This window comes from Culex quinquefasciatus, chromosome 3, assembly GCF_015732765.1.
Source record: "Culex quinquefasciatus strain JHB chromosome 3, VPISU_Cqui_1.0_pri_paternal, whole genome shotgun sequence".
NCBI classification, from domain to species: Eukaryota; Metazoa; Arthropoda; class Insecta; order Diptera; family Culicidae; genus Culex; species Culex quinquefasciatus.
Window position 1 is genome coordinate 83938696 of NC_051863.1, and position 18977 is coordinate 83957672.

The 18977-nt window shown below is 32.0% G+C and overlaps 2 protein-coding genes across 2 annotated transcripts in view; one reads left to right on the plus strand and one right to left on the minus strand.

The window, feature by feature from the left end:
- Positions 1-13934, minus strand: part of LOC6034045 (X-ray repair cross-complementing protein 6) — a 15037-nt gene extending 1103 nt beyond the window's left edge. The window contains 9 exon segments of the mRNA XM_038261196.1: positions 6984-7255; positions 7319-7413; positions 7472-7720; positions 7722-7862; positions 7930-8344; positions 8402-8603; positions 8671-8880; positions 12621-12744; positions 13789-13934. Of these exon segments, the coding sequence (XP_038117124.1) occupies positions 6984-7255; positions 7319-7413; positions 7472-7720; positions 7722-7862; positions 7930-8344; positions 8402-8603; positions 8671-8880; positions 12621-12635 (1599 nt within the window). The 5' untranslated portion in view covers positions 12636-12744; positions 13789-13934.
- Positions 13935-14023: 89 nt separating this feature from the next.
- Positions 14024-16003, plus strand: LOC6034046 (dolichol kinase). Its single transcript, XM_001844373.2, is given in 6 exon segments — positions 14024-14428; positions 14483-14634; positions 14637-14962; positions 15022-15127; positions 15130-15389; positions 15448-16003. Coding segments are annotated over 6 exon segments (1392 nt in total). The 5' UTR covers positions 14024-14375; the 3' UTR covers positions 15943-16003.
- The last annotated feature ends 2974 nt before the right edge of the window (positions 16004-18977 follow it).

The window sequence follows — 18977 nt, forward strand, 5'->3', positions numbered from 1 at the left end:
CTATGTTCCCGACGAACACGCACTGCCCTTACACCTACATCTCACCCTTGCTCTGAGTCAGTACGAGCAACACGCTAGAACACGCTTTGAGTGTTCGTGCAAGGCATATCATATCTCCGCGCCATTTCATCCGATTTTAGCTGTCTTAGACGCAAAAGAAAGGTGATGAGTTTGGCTATTTGGGAATCGCTGAAATTTTTAAGTTATCGCAGTTTTAGTGAAAAAAGTTGATTTTTTGCCGATTTCGTCATTTTCCTGTTTTTGCGCGTGGCGCGTCGAAAAACTCAGTTTTTATTTTCAAAAAATCATATCTTGGAAACGTACGGTTCGACATCGCCAATTTTTTGAAATTTTCCGAGAAATCCGATAAAAATATTTGCAGACATAGGCTCTTTGGTCCAGACACGGTCAAAACGCCATTTTAAGTTTTCATACAACTTTTTCAATAGTTAAGCTAGTTTTTTGGAACTTCTTACTATTTTTCTCAAATAGCCAAACTCATCACCTTTCTTTTGCGTCTAAGACAGCTAAAATCGGATGAAATGGCGCGGAGATAAGATTTTTCGAAAAAAGTGGTTTTTGCGAAAAATTACGGAAATTGCCTTTTTTCGAACCACCCTAACAAGATGTAGGTCACCCTAATGGCCAAACAAAAAAATACGGGTCTAATTATTTTGGCCAAGGAACCCCCACAAAAATTTTGAGCCCGATTGGAGAATTTTTTTTCGGTTTAGGCTCTTTTCAAATGGAATTGCTGTATATATATATAAAGAAAAGGCACATGACAAACAAAATTGACACTGCTAAATTAAGGAAAAAAAGACAGTTTGTTACAGCAGCATTAATTAGTAAATAGAGTGGAAAAGCGTTGAGAAATAAGAGAATCAAGAAAGTAAAATCGAAAACAAAGGACGATAATAAACAGAAGGCGTGTTAGAGAATCAGTGAAACAAAATAAACAGAAGATAGATGGTAGATAAAAATGGAAAGAAGAGAAACCCCGTTCTGCGACGTTCAGGTACATCCACAGCAGTTGACTCAACATACTGCGAATCAAAACAATACCGTCTACAATCACAAATTACTTCCCTGTCCCACATTGGCACGCCCCTTTCTTTTAGTCGTCTCGACTCTAACCATCGCTGGTCAAAACTGTACGAGCCGTTTCCACAGGCCACCAGCAAGGTCACACTTTGTCATCATGATGACGAAACCAAGCCAGAAGATTATTTCGACGTATGCTCTTAATAAGAATACAAACAAACATTTTCGGAAGAAAATTCAATTTTGTTTCAGTAACATTTTCTAAGAAATCAAAGCGCAAATTCAAAAACAATTACCCTGATTCCTGGTAACACTTTTCTTTTTAACTTGAAAGTAATTCTATCTCTCTCAATTATTTTACTAATCAAATTTCACATTCGCGCGAAATCCGCGCCTAAGCTAAATTAGCCAGCTAATCCGCGCGAAACGCGCCATCCGCGCGATCCGCGCCGTCCGTAACAACCCTGCACCTTCTTTTCCGGTTACACATTTTAACTCGTTCCGGGATGGTATATATTGTTGGGTTTGATGTAAGTATAAGCGCCTAACCATTTATAGTGTGCCTATCAACTTTCATTGAAGCAAAAACAGTTTATTTTTTTTATCAATAAACTAATAGTTATTTAACTGTGTATTGTTTCCTCCTGCAATTTTCCTAAAATGATAAGAAGAGAAACCCTGTTCTGCGATGTTCAGGTACAAGGCTGTATATCAGATCAGATGTATGGTATGGTGTAGAAAGCCATGGTTCAGGTACAACTACAACATGCTGCGAATCAAAACAGTACCGTCAACAATCACAAAATATCTTCCCTTTCCCACAATGACTCGCCCCTTTCTTCTAGCCGTCTCGACTCTGACCTCGCTGGTCTAAGGTTTATGAGTCGTTTCCACAGAACACCAGCTAGCTTACACCTTGTCATCATGATGACTAAACCAAGCCAACGTGGAGGTAGGACAATATATAAGGCACTTGCAAGGAACCAGCTAAACTGTTTTGACCAAGATGATCTTGTTAAACTGGCAACCCTGCCAAGTTGTTGACAGCACCGCGCGCTATTTTTTTCTTATTATTATTATTATTATTATTATTATTATTATTATTATTATTATTATTATTATTATTATTATTATTATTATTATTATTATTATTATTATTATTATTATTATTATTATTATTATTATTATTATTATTATTATTATTATTATTATTATTATTATTATTATTTATTATTATTATTATTATTATTATTATTATTATTATTATTATTATTATTATTATTATTATTATTATTATTATTATTATTATTATTATTATTATTATTATTATTATTATTATTATTATTATTATTATTATTATTATTATTATTATTATTATTATTATTATTATTATTATTATTATTATTATTATTATTATTATTATTATTATTATTATTATTATTATTATTATTATTATTATTATTATTATTATTATTATTATTATTATTATTATTATTATTATTATTATTATTATTATTATTATTATTATTATTATTATTATTATTATTATTATTATTATTATTATTATTATTATTATTATTATTATTATTATTATTATTATTATTATTATTATTATTATTATTATTATTATTATTATTATTATTATTATTATTATTATTATTATTATTATTATTATTATTATTATTATTATTATTATTATTATTATTATTATTATTATTATTATTATTATTATTATTATTATTATTATTATTATTATTATTATTATTATTATTATTATTATTATTATTATTATTATTATTATTATTATTATTATTATTATTATTATTATTATTATTATTATTATTATTATTATTATTATTATTATTATTATTATTATTATTATTATTATTATTATTATTATTATTATTATTATTATTATTATTATTATTATTATTATTATTATTATTATTATTATTATTATTATTATTATTATTATTATTATTATTATTATTATTATTATTATTATTATTATTATTATTATTATTATTATTATTATTATTATTATTATTATTATTATTATTATTATTATTATTATTATTATTATTATTATTATTATTATTATTATTATTATTATTATTATTATTATTATTATTATTATTATTATTATTATTATTATTATTATTATTATTATTATTATTATTATTATTATTATTATTATTATTATTATTATTATTATTATTATTATTATTATTATTATTATTATTATTATTATTATTATTATTATTATTATTATTATTATTATTATTATTATTATTATTATTATTATTATTATTATTATTATTATTATTATTATTATTATTATTATTATTATTATTATTATTATTATTATTATTATTATTATTATTATTATTATTATTATTATTATTATTATTATTATTATTATTATTATTATTATTATTATTATTATTATTATTATTATTATTATTATTATTATTATTATTATTATTATTATTATTATTATTATTATTATTATTATTATTATTATTATTATTATTATTATTATTATTATTATTATTATTATTATTATTATTATGTTATTATTATTATTATTATTATTATTATTATTATTATTATTATTATTATTATTATTATTATTATTATTATTATTATTATTATTATTATTATTATTATTATTATTATTATTATTATTATTATTATTATTATTATTATTATTATTATTATTATTATTATTATTATTATTATTATTATTATTATTATTATTATTATTATTATTATTATTATTATTATTATTATTATTATTATTATTATTATTATTATTATTATTATTATTATTATTATTATTATTATTATTATTATTATTATTATTATTATTATTATTATTATTATTATTATTATTATTATTATTATTATTATTATTATTATTATTATTATTATTATTATTATTATTATTATTATTATTATTATTAAGATATTATTATTATTATTATTATTATTATTATTATTATTATTATTATTATTATTATTATTATTATTATTATTATTATTATTATTATTATTATTATTATTATTATTATTATTATTATTATTATTATTATTATTATTATTATTATTATTATTATTATTATTATTATTATTATTATTATTATTATTATTATTATTATTATTATTATTATTATTATTATTATTATTATTATTATTATTATTATTATTATTATTATTATTATTATTATTATTATTATTATTATTATTATTATTATTATTATTATTATTATTATTATTATTATTATTATTATTATTATTATTATTATTATTATTATTATTATTATTATTATTATTATTATTATTATTATTATTATTATTATTATTATTATTATTATTATTATTATTATTATTATTATTATTATTATTATTATTATTATTATTATTATTATTATTATTATTATTATTATTATTATTATTATTATTATTATTATTATTATTATTATTATTATTATTATTATTATTATTATTATTATTATTATTATTATTATTATTATTATTATTATTATTATTATTATTATTATTATTATTATTATTATTATTATTATTATTATTATTATTATTATTATTATTATTATTATTATTATTATTATTATTATTATTATTATTATTATTATTATTATTATTATTATTATTATTATTATTATTATTATTATTATTATTATTATTATTATTATTATTATTATTATTATTATTATTATTATTATTATTATTATTATTATTATTATTATTATTATTATTATTATTATTATTATTATTATTATTATTATTATTATTATTATTATTATTATTATTATTATTATTATTATTATTATTATTATTATTATTATTATTATTATTATTATTATTATTATTATTATTATTATTATTATTATTATTATTATTATTATTATTATTATTATTATTATTATTATTATTATTATTATTATTATTATTATTATTATTATTATTATTATTATTATTATTATTATTATTATTATTATTATTATTATTATTATTATTATTATTATTATTATTATTATTATTATTATTATTATTATTATTATTATTATTATTATTATTATTATTATTATTATTATTATTATTATTATTATTATTATTATTATTATTATTATTATTATTATTATTATTATTATTATTATTATTATTATTATTATTATTATTATTATTATTATTATTATTATTATTATTATTATTATTATTATTATTATTATTATTATTATTATTATTATTATTATTATTATTATTATTATTATTATTATTATTATTATTATTATTATTATTATTATTATTATTATTATTATTATTATTATTATTATTATTATTATTATTATTATTATTATTATTATTATTATTATTATTATTATTATTATTATTATTATTATTATTATTATTATTATTATTATTATTATTATTATTATTATTATTATTATTATTATTATTATTATTATTATTATTATTATTATTATTATTATTATTATTATTATTATTATTATTATTATTATTATTATTATTATTATTATTATTATTATTATTATTATTATTATTATTATTATTATTATTATTATTATTATTATTATTATTATTATTATTATTATTATTATTTTTAGTCAATAAACATCATTCGTGTGCATTCTCTCCCGAGCCGGACGTGTTTTGCCTTTGCTCTGAAAGTCCAATAGATCTAACAGCATTACGGATGTATTGTCGCTCTGGCACTAAACCGAATCGAGCGATTTTCACTCTCGCCGCACTTTTTCTCTCGGCCTTTTTCTGTCAAGCTTAATTTGGTATTACTTGATCAGTGTGTAAGCCAACTTTGTTGTGATTCCTCCATATTGTTTTGATTGACGAAAATTTATGTCGGTGGATGAACCAACCTTTTTTGTACTGCAGAATTCTGCAATTCTGCAAATACGGGAATAGACCTATCAACTGGACTAATGATTCATTGGAGATTGGTTCATTTTGTATTATTTAACCCTCTCACGCCCATGGTTACTCCAGAGCACCAAAACTTTGAACTCAAATATCTCGGAACTGACACAACTTTTCATGATGCTTTAAGTTGCAGGTGTTCATTTAGAATGTATACTAACATCTCCCCAAATTTCATCAAATTTGGTTAAGCACAAGCCAAGTTACAGTGTGAAATGTAAACAAAAATGGGCCAATTTTAGGGAAATAAATAAGACCTGTTTTCGAAAGCCCGTAAAAATACCAAACACAAAATTTTATGAAACAAAAATGTTTTGCTATCATTTGAACCTTGGACAAGAACCCTGTGAATAACATTGTGAGTTTGGACCGGTTTTAGTGTTTTTCAACCTTTTTCATTTGGTGCACCAGAGCACCACCTAGGCATATGAGCAACTAAATATTCAGGAGCACTTTTTCTAAATTACAGAAAAGCTTATTTTATCAAAACAAAGTTTATAAACGTTTTGACTATTCATAAACAAGACAAAACATTGTTATTAGACCGATATTTTATTATTTTTCATTTTTCATGAAAATGGTTGTTTGTGGATTTTGAATGAGCCAATCAAAGAAACCTGAAAATGCAGAGATTTTAGAAATTGTAGTTAATACTTCAGAAATATGGTCTTACAGCAAAGAATAAGTAGTTTTTAACACATTTCGAAGCGTTTTCAAACAAATGAACCAATAGATTTGAAGAAAACGAGATTTTGTGGTTTAAAAAAGTTGCTCATCTTCCTGATGGTGCTCTGGTGCACCACTTCAAATTCTACTTTTTTGCCTCAATTCGATGTTTGTGGGTCAAAGTAAAGTATTTCCTGCATTATTGTACCAAAATTAAGCCATTTACTATTTTTACGATAAGCAAACAGCTCTGGGCGTTAGAGGGTTAAAAAGGAAAAATCACAAATCGAACTTACCTCGCCCAACAGCTCTCTGATCGTTTCCACAAATGGTTCCAACTTTGCGTCGATTCGGTCAAGGTCTGATTTGGTGGAATCATAAACCTCCTCCGCTCTATTAAAAAGCAGCGCTTCTATGTTCGTGTAGACCGTCATCAAAACTGGATTATCAAACTGGGACGGATGAAATTTGAATTTGATCTTCTTGACGACAGATTTGAACACGTCCACCTGTTCCTGGGTGACGCTAGGCGGTGGCCGTTCCAGCACATCCAGTTTCCTGATATCGGCTGGAAGATAGATAATTACGGTTAATGTTGTGGGAAAAATAGAGAAACATTAAAGAAAATTACCAGCGTAGGGAATAAACTCTATCCGAAAGCCACTGTGCCTAAACGGTTCTCCATCGTCGTCATAGCAGCATTCTTGGGGGATAAGCGCAATCAGTCTGAAAGGTAAAATTCAAAGTAAAAACTAAGAATTTAAGTCCGGTTTTTCGAACTTACTTGGACGGTTGCTTGCGTCGCATGGTCAGCATACAATAGGCGGCTTTGTGCTTAGCGAGACACTTTTCGTAAAGTGCCCTAAACAGCGTTGTGGATCCACTGATGGAATTTTCGTCCGGATAAAGGAAAAGCGAGGATCGCAAATGGTTGACCAGTGAAACCTTCGACATGAAGCCGATGTTTTGTGTTTTTCTGTTTAAAATGGAATCAATCAGATCTGGACAACGTGTATTAAAAGTATCTCGATTACCTTTGATTGCCGGGGAGCAGTGGTTGACTAACGAAACCAGTTTCGTTTTCTTCATCGGTTGCGACCTGATACGATCTCTTTGAAATGATGACCTCGTTTGTTTCTCTCAACAGGTTAACTTTGGCGGGATATTTGGTTTTTCTTTAAAAAAAAAAAAACAATAAACTTGCATTTAAAATCAGATTAAAAAAAGCTAACCTCGTATTACCTTGAAAGAGAATAAATATTCACGCCAAGCGCGACATCCTCCGAAAGCTGAAAATTGATGTGTGACAGGGCCTTCTTCCTGAAATCCCGCCGAAAAATTCGGTTAAGCAAACAATCGCGCGACTCCTGGTAGCACGGAAAACGAAACTGTTCCGGATCCTCATCCGTTACAGTGCAGATAAATTCCTGGTAAAACTTTGACCCGTCAAACTCGGCCACCATCGGAACCAGAACCAAATTCACGCCTAGCTGCTGCAAATCGCGGGCCTTTACATAGCTCTGCTGATACTGGTAGCTTCCGGCCGAATGTGGCTCATCGTTCGAAGTGAACAGCACGATGCTCGACTGCTCCAGCTTGTACCCGCACCGTGTGAACAGCCGCGAGCATAGCCATAGCACGTCAGAGAAGTTACTGTCTGAAATTAAACTCTAATAACAAAACAAAACGATATTTATCCGATAAGCAAACTCACCATTTGAATGACCGAATTTGCGGCCAAAGTCGAACAAATCTTCCGACTCGCGAAAATTGATGACCTTGCGGATAGAGTCCGCCGATGGGCTTGCAAGTGGCATAAAGATGGCCGTATGTTTGGGGACCACAATGCCGGTCTCGATTTCACTATCATCCGGAGGAGGCGGACTATGCTCCGTATTGTAGAGCACGATTCCAATCTGAAAAATAGTTGTGCTGTTATTAAGATGCCCAAATTTCGAGCGTGTAACCCTAATCTACTCTCACCAAGTCCTTGTCGCTGGTGATGATCTTGTTTTTCATGACTGCTTCAATCAGCTCGAGTGCTTCTCTAAAGTTGTGTTTTCCGCTGGCCTCGTTGAACATGGAATCGGAACAATCAATGAGCGCCAGCAACCCTTCGCGTCCGCCGAAACCAAACTCCTGGTCGTCTTCAGATTCATTGTCCGCGTGGTTGGGATTCCAGTACATCGTGAGCTAAACTTTTGTTTAGAAAAAAAGATGATATTTTTTTTTCTTATTTGTAAGGACATTATTGATACTAGTGTAACAAACAATAAAGTCTTACTTAATTATCTACAGTATAGATTATACGAAGGTCTTCAAAGGAACTTGGGATAATCAAATCATGACTGCATGCTACAATACCAAATGAATAAAACACTTTGGAGCATATTTATGCTAAACGACCCCATAAAAAAAACTAATTCCTGAAAGACGTTGTTGAAAGCAGGGCCATCACCACCTAGTAGCCGGGGAAGTGGTAAGCTATACATATCAACATATTTCAAGTCAGAAACAAATTATACTTTCTAGTAATTTCGCTGCCAGCCAGACTTGGAGAGTCGATTGTGGATGGTGGGGCAGCGCGCTTGCCTTGCAGGATTATTCGCGTTTTGAGCGTCATTTTTTAAAGTAATTGCTGTTCTTTCGTGCTTGCGAATATATTTTGCGATTTTAAAAGCCCGAGTTAATAGCGGCGCAAAATTTTCAATTATTAGATATTCAAATAACTGTGTGTGAGTGTTCTTGTGTGTTAAGGCTAGTACGCAGATCGGAAGAAAAAAGGGGTCAAGAAACAGCTTTACGAACAGCAGAACAAAGGAGAGGGAGCGATTTCTTGGGGCTTTTCTTCACCCTCTCTGGCTTGCTTTAGCTGCCGCTGCTGCCCATTTGAAATTTTTCTTGACCGATTCCTTCCGAAGTAGGCAGCGAATGACAAACATGTTAAAGCTGCCTGAAATAAATCAACTACCAGGACAAACGAGTCAAACAAGCTAAGAAGGTAACAAAGGCACTGGTCGCGTCCGGCAGAAGGTGAGGATCGCTAAAGAAGTCTCCCTCCAAGACCCCTACACAATCCCCCTTCCCTTCCCACGCCTTGTCTTTAACATCAATCCCTTCCCTACTAACCCCGAGTAGGCCGCGGATAATCGGCTCCCCTCCCACTAACATTTACACACAAGATCCTCTGTAATTATTAAGTTAAATGTAATGGAGCACCCGCAGTCGAGCAGTTTTTGACAGTTCGCTCCATAAGAAATACATTGTAGAAAAAAGCAAAAACTGCTCGAATGGAAGTGCTCCATTACAAAAGCCGACTTGGTCCTAACCAGGTCCCAGTACCGAAAAGGACCTAAGACTGGTTGCAACGCGGCTCTACTTTGTTCTAGCTGTTTCGTTTTTCAAATAGAACTGAAACAGACCACGCGCAACGCGATTCCTTTGTGGACCATCATTCAGTGAGGTACTCCTGGATTTTAGCTCCTGAAAAGTGCTTAAAAAGTGCAAAAATGCCTCACGGCAAGAAAAAGAGGCGGTCCTCACCAGCAGGATCGGCAGATTTGAAGAAGCTAAAGAATGCCGAAGCGCTACCTGCAAAGCCAGGCAGTTTGAGCAAGGACGCTCAAAAATTGTCTGGAAACCAGTTCGCTACCCTCCTGTGGACGTGAGCGAGAAGGAAGAATTTGAACGACGGGAAAAGTTGCCACCCATTTTGTGAAAACATCGTCATCGGATTCGGTGCGAAAGTGGCTGACCGGGTTTATCAAATCTGGTGCTTTACGAGCGTCCATTCGCTTGTGTGCTGATGGACTCAAAATTCTGCTACCTACCAGAAAGGATTACAACTACGTTCGGGATTTCTTGAACAACACAAAAATTGAATACTACAGCCATGACGATCCAGGTAAACGCCCCATGAAACAGGTCCTCCGTGGCTTGTACGACATGGATGGAGTGTGCTGAAGAAGAGCTCAAAACTCTTAAGTTGAACGTGATCGAAGTCTTCAAGATGACGAGACACAACAAGGACATCAAGTATCGTGATCAACTGTACCTGGTTCATCTCGAGAGAGGATCGACAACGCCGTCTGAGCTGAAAGCAGTTCGGGCAATTTTCAACATCATCGTGACTTGGGAACGTTATCGTCCAGTGCACCGTGACGTGACGCAGTGTTCGAACTGTTTGCAGTTTGGACATGGTGGAAGGAACTGTTTCATCAAGAGTCGTTGTGCAACCTGCGGAGGTGAGCACAAAACTCAAGCTTGCGAAACAATCAACGAGAACATCGAAGTGAAATGCTTCAATTGCGGCGGCGACCATTCTACCAAGAATCGAAGCTGCCCAAAACGTGCTGAGTTTGTAAAAATTCGGCAGCAAGCGACGACGAGGCACCAACCAAATCGTCGCAAAACACCACCAACTTTCACGGACGTGGATTTTCCTGCTTTGGCGTCACCTGGAGCGGGATCTGTTCGAGTGGTTCCAAATCTGCACCCATTGCCGTTGAATCAGCGGCAAAGAGTTGCAGAGCATACAACACCTCCAGGCTTCAGTCAGCAACCGATGGAAAGCCAACCAACATCAACGGGTGAAGGCAGTAGTGACCTGTTTTCACCACAAGAACTTCTGAACATTTTCATCGAGATGACAACAACTCTGCGTGGGTGCAAAACTCGCCAGGAACAAGTAAGAACTCTTGGAGCATTCATCTTAAAATACAGTTCGTAGTTTACTCGTTCTAGTGATTTTGAATATTTCAATGGATTTATTTTTTTAGTTTTAGTTAGGATTAGCTGTTAAAGTGATTTTTTTCTTTTTACCCAAATGTATTCAATTCAATGCAATAATGTAAAACAATTTGAAGTAAATAAAATAAATGTGATCAGTTAATAATAAAACGAAAAATACAACAAAGATGAAGAGCATTAGGCCATACCACTTATCATGTAAAAGAAATGTAATTATTATAAGAATGTTCAATAAAGACATATTTAATTTCAAAAAAAAAAAAAAAAAAAACCACGCGCAACGCGGAGTTGCAGTTTTATTTTTCGAGCAGTATTTTGAAACCGGAATAAAACTGCTCGACGAGTTTGTTTCAAACGTGAGACGGTTTGGAACTGGAATAGAACTCAGTTTCAAAAAAAATCAGATATATAAAGATATCCACGTATTCTTACACACACACTATGATGCTGTGTTGATAATCATACGCACACAATTAAAAGCATTATTTTGAAACAACATTTAGATCAGCGCGTTGCGAGCACCGTGTTTTAGTTTCATTTCCGCCAGTTCCAAAAATTTAAAACTGCTCGTAATTTGAAACAATTATAAAACTTCGCGCTGCAGACAGTCTAATAAAAATAATGGAGCATTTCCATTCGAGCAGTTTTTGCTTTTTTCTACAATGTATTTCTTATGGAGCGAACTGTCAAAAACTGCTCGACTGCGGGTGCTCCATTTTATGAAAAAAAAGAAGTCTCCCTGGGCCCGCGTTCCGCGAGTGATAAACCAAAACGAGAACCAAGAGTGCGTGTGTGAAATTATTCCTTGAAATGTCTCCTGACCAGAAAATAGCAGAAAATTTTAGTAAAAGAATGCCAAAAGAGCAACCTTTTTTTTCTTTGACAAGTAATGACAAAACGCAAAAAAAAAAACATTACTTGTAACAAATCCTAGAACAAATCACAAGACACTCGAGGCAAAAACGCATGCAAATAAAGCCAATACATTCTGCTGCACATGAGGATCACGTTAAAATCCAATAAAATGCACAGGACAATGCGGTGGAAGCTACATGAAAGTCCGGTGAAATTCGTCAGAGGCGCATGCAAACTTGATTTCAATGTGTGTGTCAGCTGGTTTTCGGTATGCATGAATTTCATGATACAATCGCATGGGAACAGGTTTGGAAAAAAAATCCACATACCTTTTCATGCAGCATTGTGATGAACAGTTTTTTGAGTGTACGTTGATGAGAATCAGCAGCTAACTGACCGTCCTCAGACTTGCAGGCCCATCTCAAAATTTTTAAGACAGGAATTTCACGCAACCTGAAAAAGCTTTGTTCATCACCAACCATTTTCACCGAGATTTTCACTTCAATGTGGTAGGAAAAGGCTACACTCAACCCCCGGTGGTTGGTCAGTTTTTCGTTTGACACTTTTTTAGTTTGATGTTTTTCCCCATACATTTTCGTGATTTTCTCCATATAAACTTCAACGATGAAAAACGACCCCTTAGCCTTAACCGATTTGGCTCAAAATTGGCACAGATACTTATTCTTGCATTAGGAATCGAGTCAGAGGGTATCTCTGATGTCGATTTTTCTTTGTCACCCTAGTGGTGAGTCACCCAAAACCTCTTTTACGCAAATGGACCAACGTTTTACTTCCCCATCCGATAGAAGGCGTGATCAGGCAAATCTCGTCTCGAAAAATGCCACCGGGTCCGTCTGGGATTAAACCCAGGCCTGCTGGGGTTAGAGGCTATCACGCTAACCACACAACCACCGGACCCGGAGTTTTTAGTGGCTACTGGCTTTTCCTGCTAAAAAAAGCAATTCTATCAAAGTAGTCGTTCTTATGGATGATCCCTAGTGATTCGATGTGGATTTGGTAATTTTGTAGATTTTGGCCCGAAAATTTGTTACCGTAATCTGGGGTGAATCGGGACTACAGTCTGAATAGGGACAGCAGTTTTAAGAGCACTTAAAGCTTTTAAATTTGGAAATGGATGTACACATTTTGTTGGCCTGAGTCTGTTCTAACCGGAACCAACAAGAAAAATCACAATATTGTGCTCCAACATGGTTCAAACTGCTGTCCCAATTCGCACCATGCTTCCCGATTGACCCCAGTTTACGGCAATCACTAAAATTCATGCTTGTGTTTTAGCCAAATATGCACCGAAATCGCTGATATGTTTTACCAGGTCTATGTTTGCCGAAGTAATTACGTCTAGTTCCAGTTCCCGCGGACAAGCCATGAAAATTGAATCTGATTTGATTTTAACAGCGCGCAATTTTTGATTCGATCAAACGGGTTTACAGCGGTAAACACGATTTGCATGACATTCAAGAACATCTAAAAACTTACCTATTCAACTAATATGTGTTTATTTAAGCAGATGAATGTTAAGAATCAATGTAAACCCGCGATTTAAAACAAAACATACAATTTTTATCAATCTGATATTTATTTTCCGGTAACAACACGAATGACATCGCCGCGCCAAATTAAATGTCTGAAAAAGATGATTAGATAGGCGCTAATGACAATCAGACGGTTCACGCGTTACCTTTCTGGACAACCACATTGCGTCCAGAAGGGCAACAAAATATGTGTATTTACTTTTATTATTAAGTCTTAACGCAAAATTTGTAATTTTCGGTACTTGAACTCAAAAATTTGTATAAAAGGTGGGAAAACGAACAGTTCGTTTACTCAGGAATTTGTTAATTTTTATTGGGGTGCATACATACCTACCTACAAATTAAAATTGAAGCGTTAAAGTTAAACAATCGTTAATCTGACCCCTCCGCCGATCTGTCTGCTTTACGTAATTAAAGGACGTTCCCAATGTTATTATTAAAACAAAATGATTAAAATCCATACACGTTTACGATTTTGACCACATTAAATAAAATTTTCAGGATCTGGAGATATGTTTGAATAAAAAAAAAATGGAAAATAAATTAGCTGTAAAGAATTGCAGAGATATTGGAATAATAACAAGGTAATTATTGTAAGCATTTATGTTAAAAAAATATTTTAAAATTTCAACTTACAGGCCGGCCGGAAATGGATACTACCTATCGATCCTGCCGGTTCTATGCCACTCGGTGAACGTTTGGGGTCGCGACAAACTTCCCGTCGATCTGGCCTACAAGCGATCCACAATTCTTTGCTTTGGTCTGTTCCTACAATCGCTGGCAATATTCCTTTCCTACGTGGTCGAACCAGTGCTCGATCCGCGACCAAGCTGCTATACTTGACCTGCAACGCGGGCTCAACCGCTTTCCTCTTCTGGGTGTGCCTAAAGGACAATGTCGCCATCGGTCTGGCAAGCGCCACGGCGGGAATCGTGTTGTACGATTTAGTTTACTTTCGGATATTGCGACGAATGCCCCAATGCTTTACCCTTGGGGAGGCTTCCATTATTTGCCAAGGATTTGTCGTGTTTCTGTACAATGCGTTTCTCAAGGTTCCAAGGCTGCTTCTGGATGGGAAGGCACCGCCGATGGTGAATCAGCTTGCACTGATAATGCAGGTAGGATCAAATTTTTACATTTAATGTATAGTATCGTTATACTTTGTTGTACTTTTTAGATCATTGTGCTGGGAGCCTGCGTTGTCATCACGCTGTGTCATTTCATAAAATTGCTACGCAAAACATTTCTCTTTTGGTTACTGGCCATCGCGGTGATGGGTAGTGCTACCCTGCCCTAATAGTTGTGGTGCAATTTATCCTGCACGAGCCGCAGCGGATGCAAATTGTTTCGCTCTACCTGACGATGCTCCTACTGACCAGCATTTTTGTCGTGTGGCAAATCCGGAAGAGTTCCAGCACGAATACGACGACGCGAAAGATTTTTCACCTGCTCATCGTGCTGGTTTACTTACCAGGACTTTGGTACCAGTGCACGATACTTTACGTGGGTTCCGGATTTATGCTGGCGTTGCTACTGCTGCTGGAGGTAGGTTACGTTTAAATTAATTGATTTTAATTCGAATCTAACATTATTCTTTCCCTAGACCTGTCGTCTCGTTAAACTCGCGCCAATATACGGAACCCTGGACAGGGCGGTAGCATGTTTTATAGACGAGAAAGACGCCGGAGCGGTGGCACTCACCCCGATCTACCTCCTTGTAGGTTGTTCCATGCCCCTGTGGATCCATCCGGTGCCGTGTGACCTTACCGATTCCGCGGGGCTCGATCTGCTCAAACTAATGGCAGGTGTGTTGTCCGTTGGAATCGGTGACACGATGGCCAGTGTTTGCGGGTTCTACCTCGGACGGCATCGATGGCCCGGCTCGGTTAAATCGGTGGAAGGAACGCTGGGCTGCATGCTTGGCCAGGTGGCCACGATTTACGCGCTGTTTTATTTTCGATATGTTCAGTTGAATACGCTGAAGGCAGCGACTGCCGGAGTTGCGATTATCATTAACAGTTTGATTGAGGCTAGAACCGATCAGGTGGACAATTTGGTTATACCCTTTGTTACGTATATTATCCTGGGAACGGCATAGCCTTAGATTGTTGCTTCATTGTTTACCAAATAGAAATAAAAGTCTGATTGCTTAAGTTAAATTATGCATAAGCATAAGCATAGGTGCCCACCGCAGTTGCTACTCCGTTATTGACCAGGACCTCCAGAAGTTACATCCACGATGTCGTCTATTTTGCTTCGTAAAGGCTATATGCTAAATCGGAAGGAAAGGGGTCAAGAAATGGGAATGTTAGTCGATTTACGAATCACTGCAGACACAAAGGAGAGAGGTCAGATTCGAGTTTGTGACTTGGCATTTTGTTTATCTTGTTTTCTTAGGCAGCCTCTCTGGCTTTCGTTTCGCCGTGCCAGCCTATGGGCTGCTTCCTATTTCAAATTTAGATAACGCTTTCTTGTCGCTTTACCTTCATTCGATCCAGTTGGAATAAATTTTTACACATTTACGATGATGATTATCTTAAACAGGCTGCTACAGCAATGATGCCAATAAGATAGATTGAAAGTTAAATTATGGATGAAAAACTCCACCTTTCCGGAGATTCGTCTATTTTGCTTCGTAAAGGCTAGTACGCTGGAACAAGAAATGGCTTTACGAACAGCAGAACAAAGGAGGGAGCGATTTCTTGGGGTTTTCTTCACCCTCTCTGGCTTGCTCGCTGCTGCCCATTTGAAATTTTCTTGACCAATTCCTTCCGAAGTGCATACACTTAAAGGCTGATACGCAGATGGGAAGGAATCATCCATAGGGACCATCCATAAACCACGTGGACACTTGATTGTCCACGATCCATACAAAAGATTTTTTTGTATGGACAATTGTCCACGAAGGGGGTAAAAGATTCCCAAAAAAGTGTCCACGTGGTATATGGATGGTCCCATACAAAAAAACGCCCAAGAAACGGTCAAGGAAAGGGTCAAAAAGATTTTTCTTAAGCGGTACGCAGCTGAAAAGTAACAGAAACGGAAAGATTGCGTTTGACGTTTCTTCGCGCGGTGCTTGTTTGTAAGGGAGCGTTCTTTTATTACGTAACGCAGTAGAGGAGGGGGTCGGAGGGCGTGTTACGCTCCATACAAATTTTTAAAATTTGTATGGAAATTTTGTTTACGAGGGGGGAGGGTCTAAAAGTCCGATTTTTCGCGTTACGTAATAAAAGAACGCTCCTAATATGTTTTGATGAAAAATCAAAGAATTGTAATTTTTCTTTTGAATGCGACTGATAATTACAAACGTTTTAATAATTTTGAATTGGATATAATAATATTTAAAATTCCCGCCGAATCTCAAAAGCAGAATATTGAAACCAAAAGGAGAGATTTAGTTTTTTGGTCGAAATGGAGTAAAAAAAGAAGTTGTCTTTATAGATGTCGGCCATCGTGTCACCAACAATTTATTGCTAGTACCAACCAGCTACCTCTGAATTTAAGTCCGATTTACCCACACTCGCGGGACCAAAATGAAGTAAATCAGAGTGAAATTAAACTTGACAATAATCATACAAATATCTATGTTCTTGCTGAAAATACAATAATAATCTGAAATTTTGAAATCCAATTCTTCACTGATTCTTCTATTTGAATATCCAACATTTGATTTTAATTTCAAATAACATTTTTAAAAATCTCAAAGAAAATTTCCAACAAAAATCTGAAATTTGGAAATTAAAAATTACTTTTATGCAGAATTGTATAATCATTTTTAATTTTAATGTTTTTATAAATTCAATAGATTTAATAATCTTAAAATTCCTAAAATTATCATAACTAAAATCTAAAAGTTTTAAATCTCTAAATATTAAATTGTAAATTTTAATTTTAATACCTCAATATAAATCAAACACTATTTCTTCCAAAATTCAAAAATCAGAATGAAAATTTAAGAATAAAGAAATTCAAAAATTTAGAATTAAGAAATTTAAAAATAAGAATTTAAAAATTTCAAATTTAAATTTAGAATTTAAGACGTTAAAATTTAAAATTTAAATTTTAAATTTGAGAATTTAATTTGTAGTTTTGATATCCTAATTTACAATTTCCAAACTTGTACTTCCACACTTCCAAATATTCTAATTTCATAATTTAATTTCAGACTTCACTTCCTAATTTTCTAATTTCAAACTTCCTTATTTCAAACATATTATTTTTCTTATTCTGATTTTCTAATTTCTGAATTTCCTATTTTCCTTATTTCATAATTTCTTAATTTCCTAGCTTCTAATTACCAACCTATTAATTTCAAATGCTTAACTTCCTAACTGCCTAAGGTGTCATGCCTAGCACGAACACTCAAAGCGTAATATCCTAACTTCCTAATTTCCTAGTTCCTGAGATCCTAATTTCCCAATTGTTACTTCCTAATTTCGTAGTTTCCTAATTTTCAAAAGATCGGTCAAGGCCTGTTTCCTAACTGAAAATTGCGAAATTGCGAATATTAATTTTCTAATTTCCTAATTTCTTAATTTTCTTGTTTCATAATTTCCTAATTTTCTTATTTTCTTTATTTTACTAATTTGCTATTATCATAATTTCCAAATTTCCTGGTTTCCTAATACATATATTAATTTCCTTATTTCATAATTTGATAGTTTTTTAATTTCCTTATTTCATAATTACATTTTTTTTATTTCAGTTTTTCTTGTTTTAGAATATAAGAATTTCTAATTTTTTTTATTTATTGATTTCTTAATTTTGTTTATAATTGTTGTGAAATGTTTTTGAATAAACATTTTTAATCGATTTAATTTTAACTTTTGAATATTTTTAATCTTTTTATTTTTCCTCGAAAGAACCTCAATCGCGCTCATACCGAACTGTCAACCGAGCTGTCAACTTTTTTTGGGGGGGTCACGAAAAGAACACGCAACATTTCTTGACCGCGTTCCTTCCGATCAGCATACCGTACTTAAGGGTTTGACGATAAAAGCTTGATAATGTACATACATTATTTTCGCAGCCAATTGATTGTGATATTCGTTCGAATTTCATCAATCGATTATAAAATTAAGAAGTAGAAATTGATTGCTTAAACCCACCAGAAATGGTTCTTCGGATTCCCAA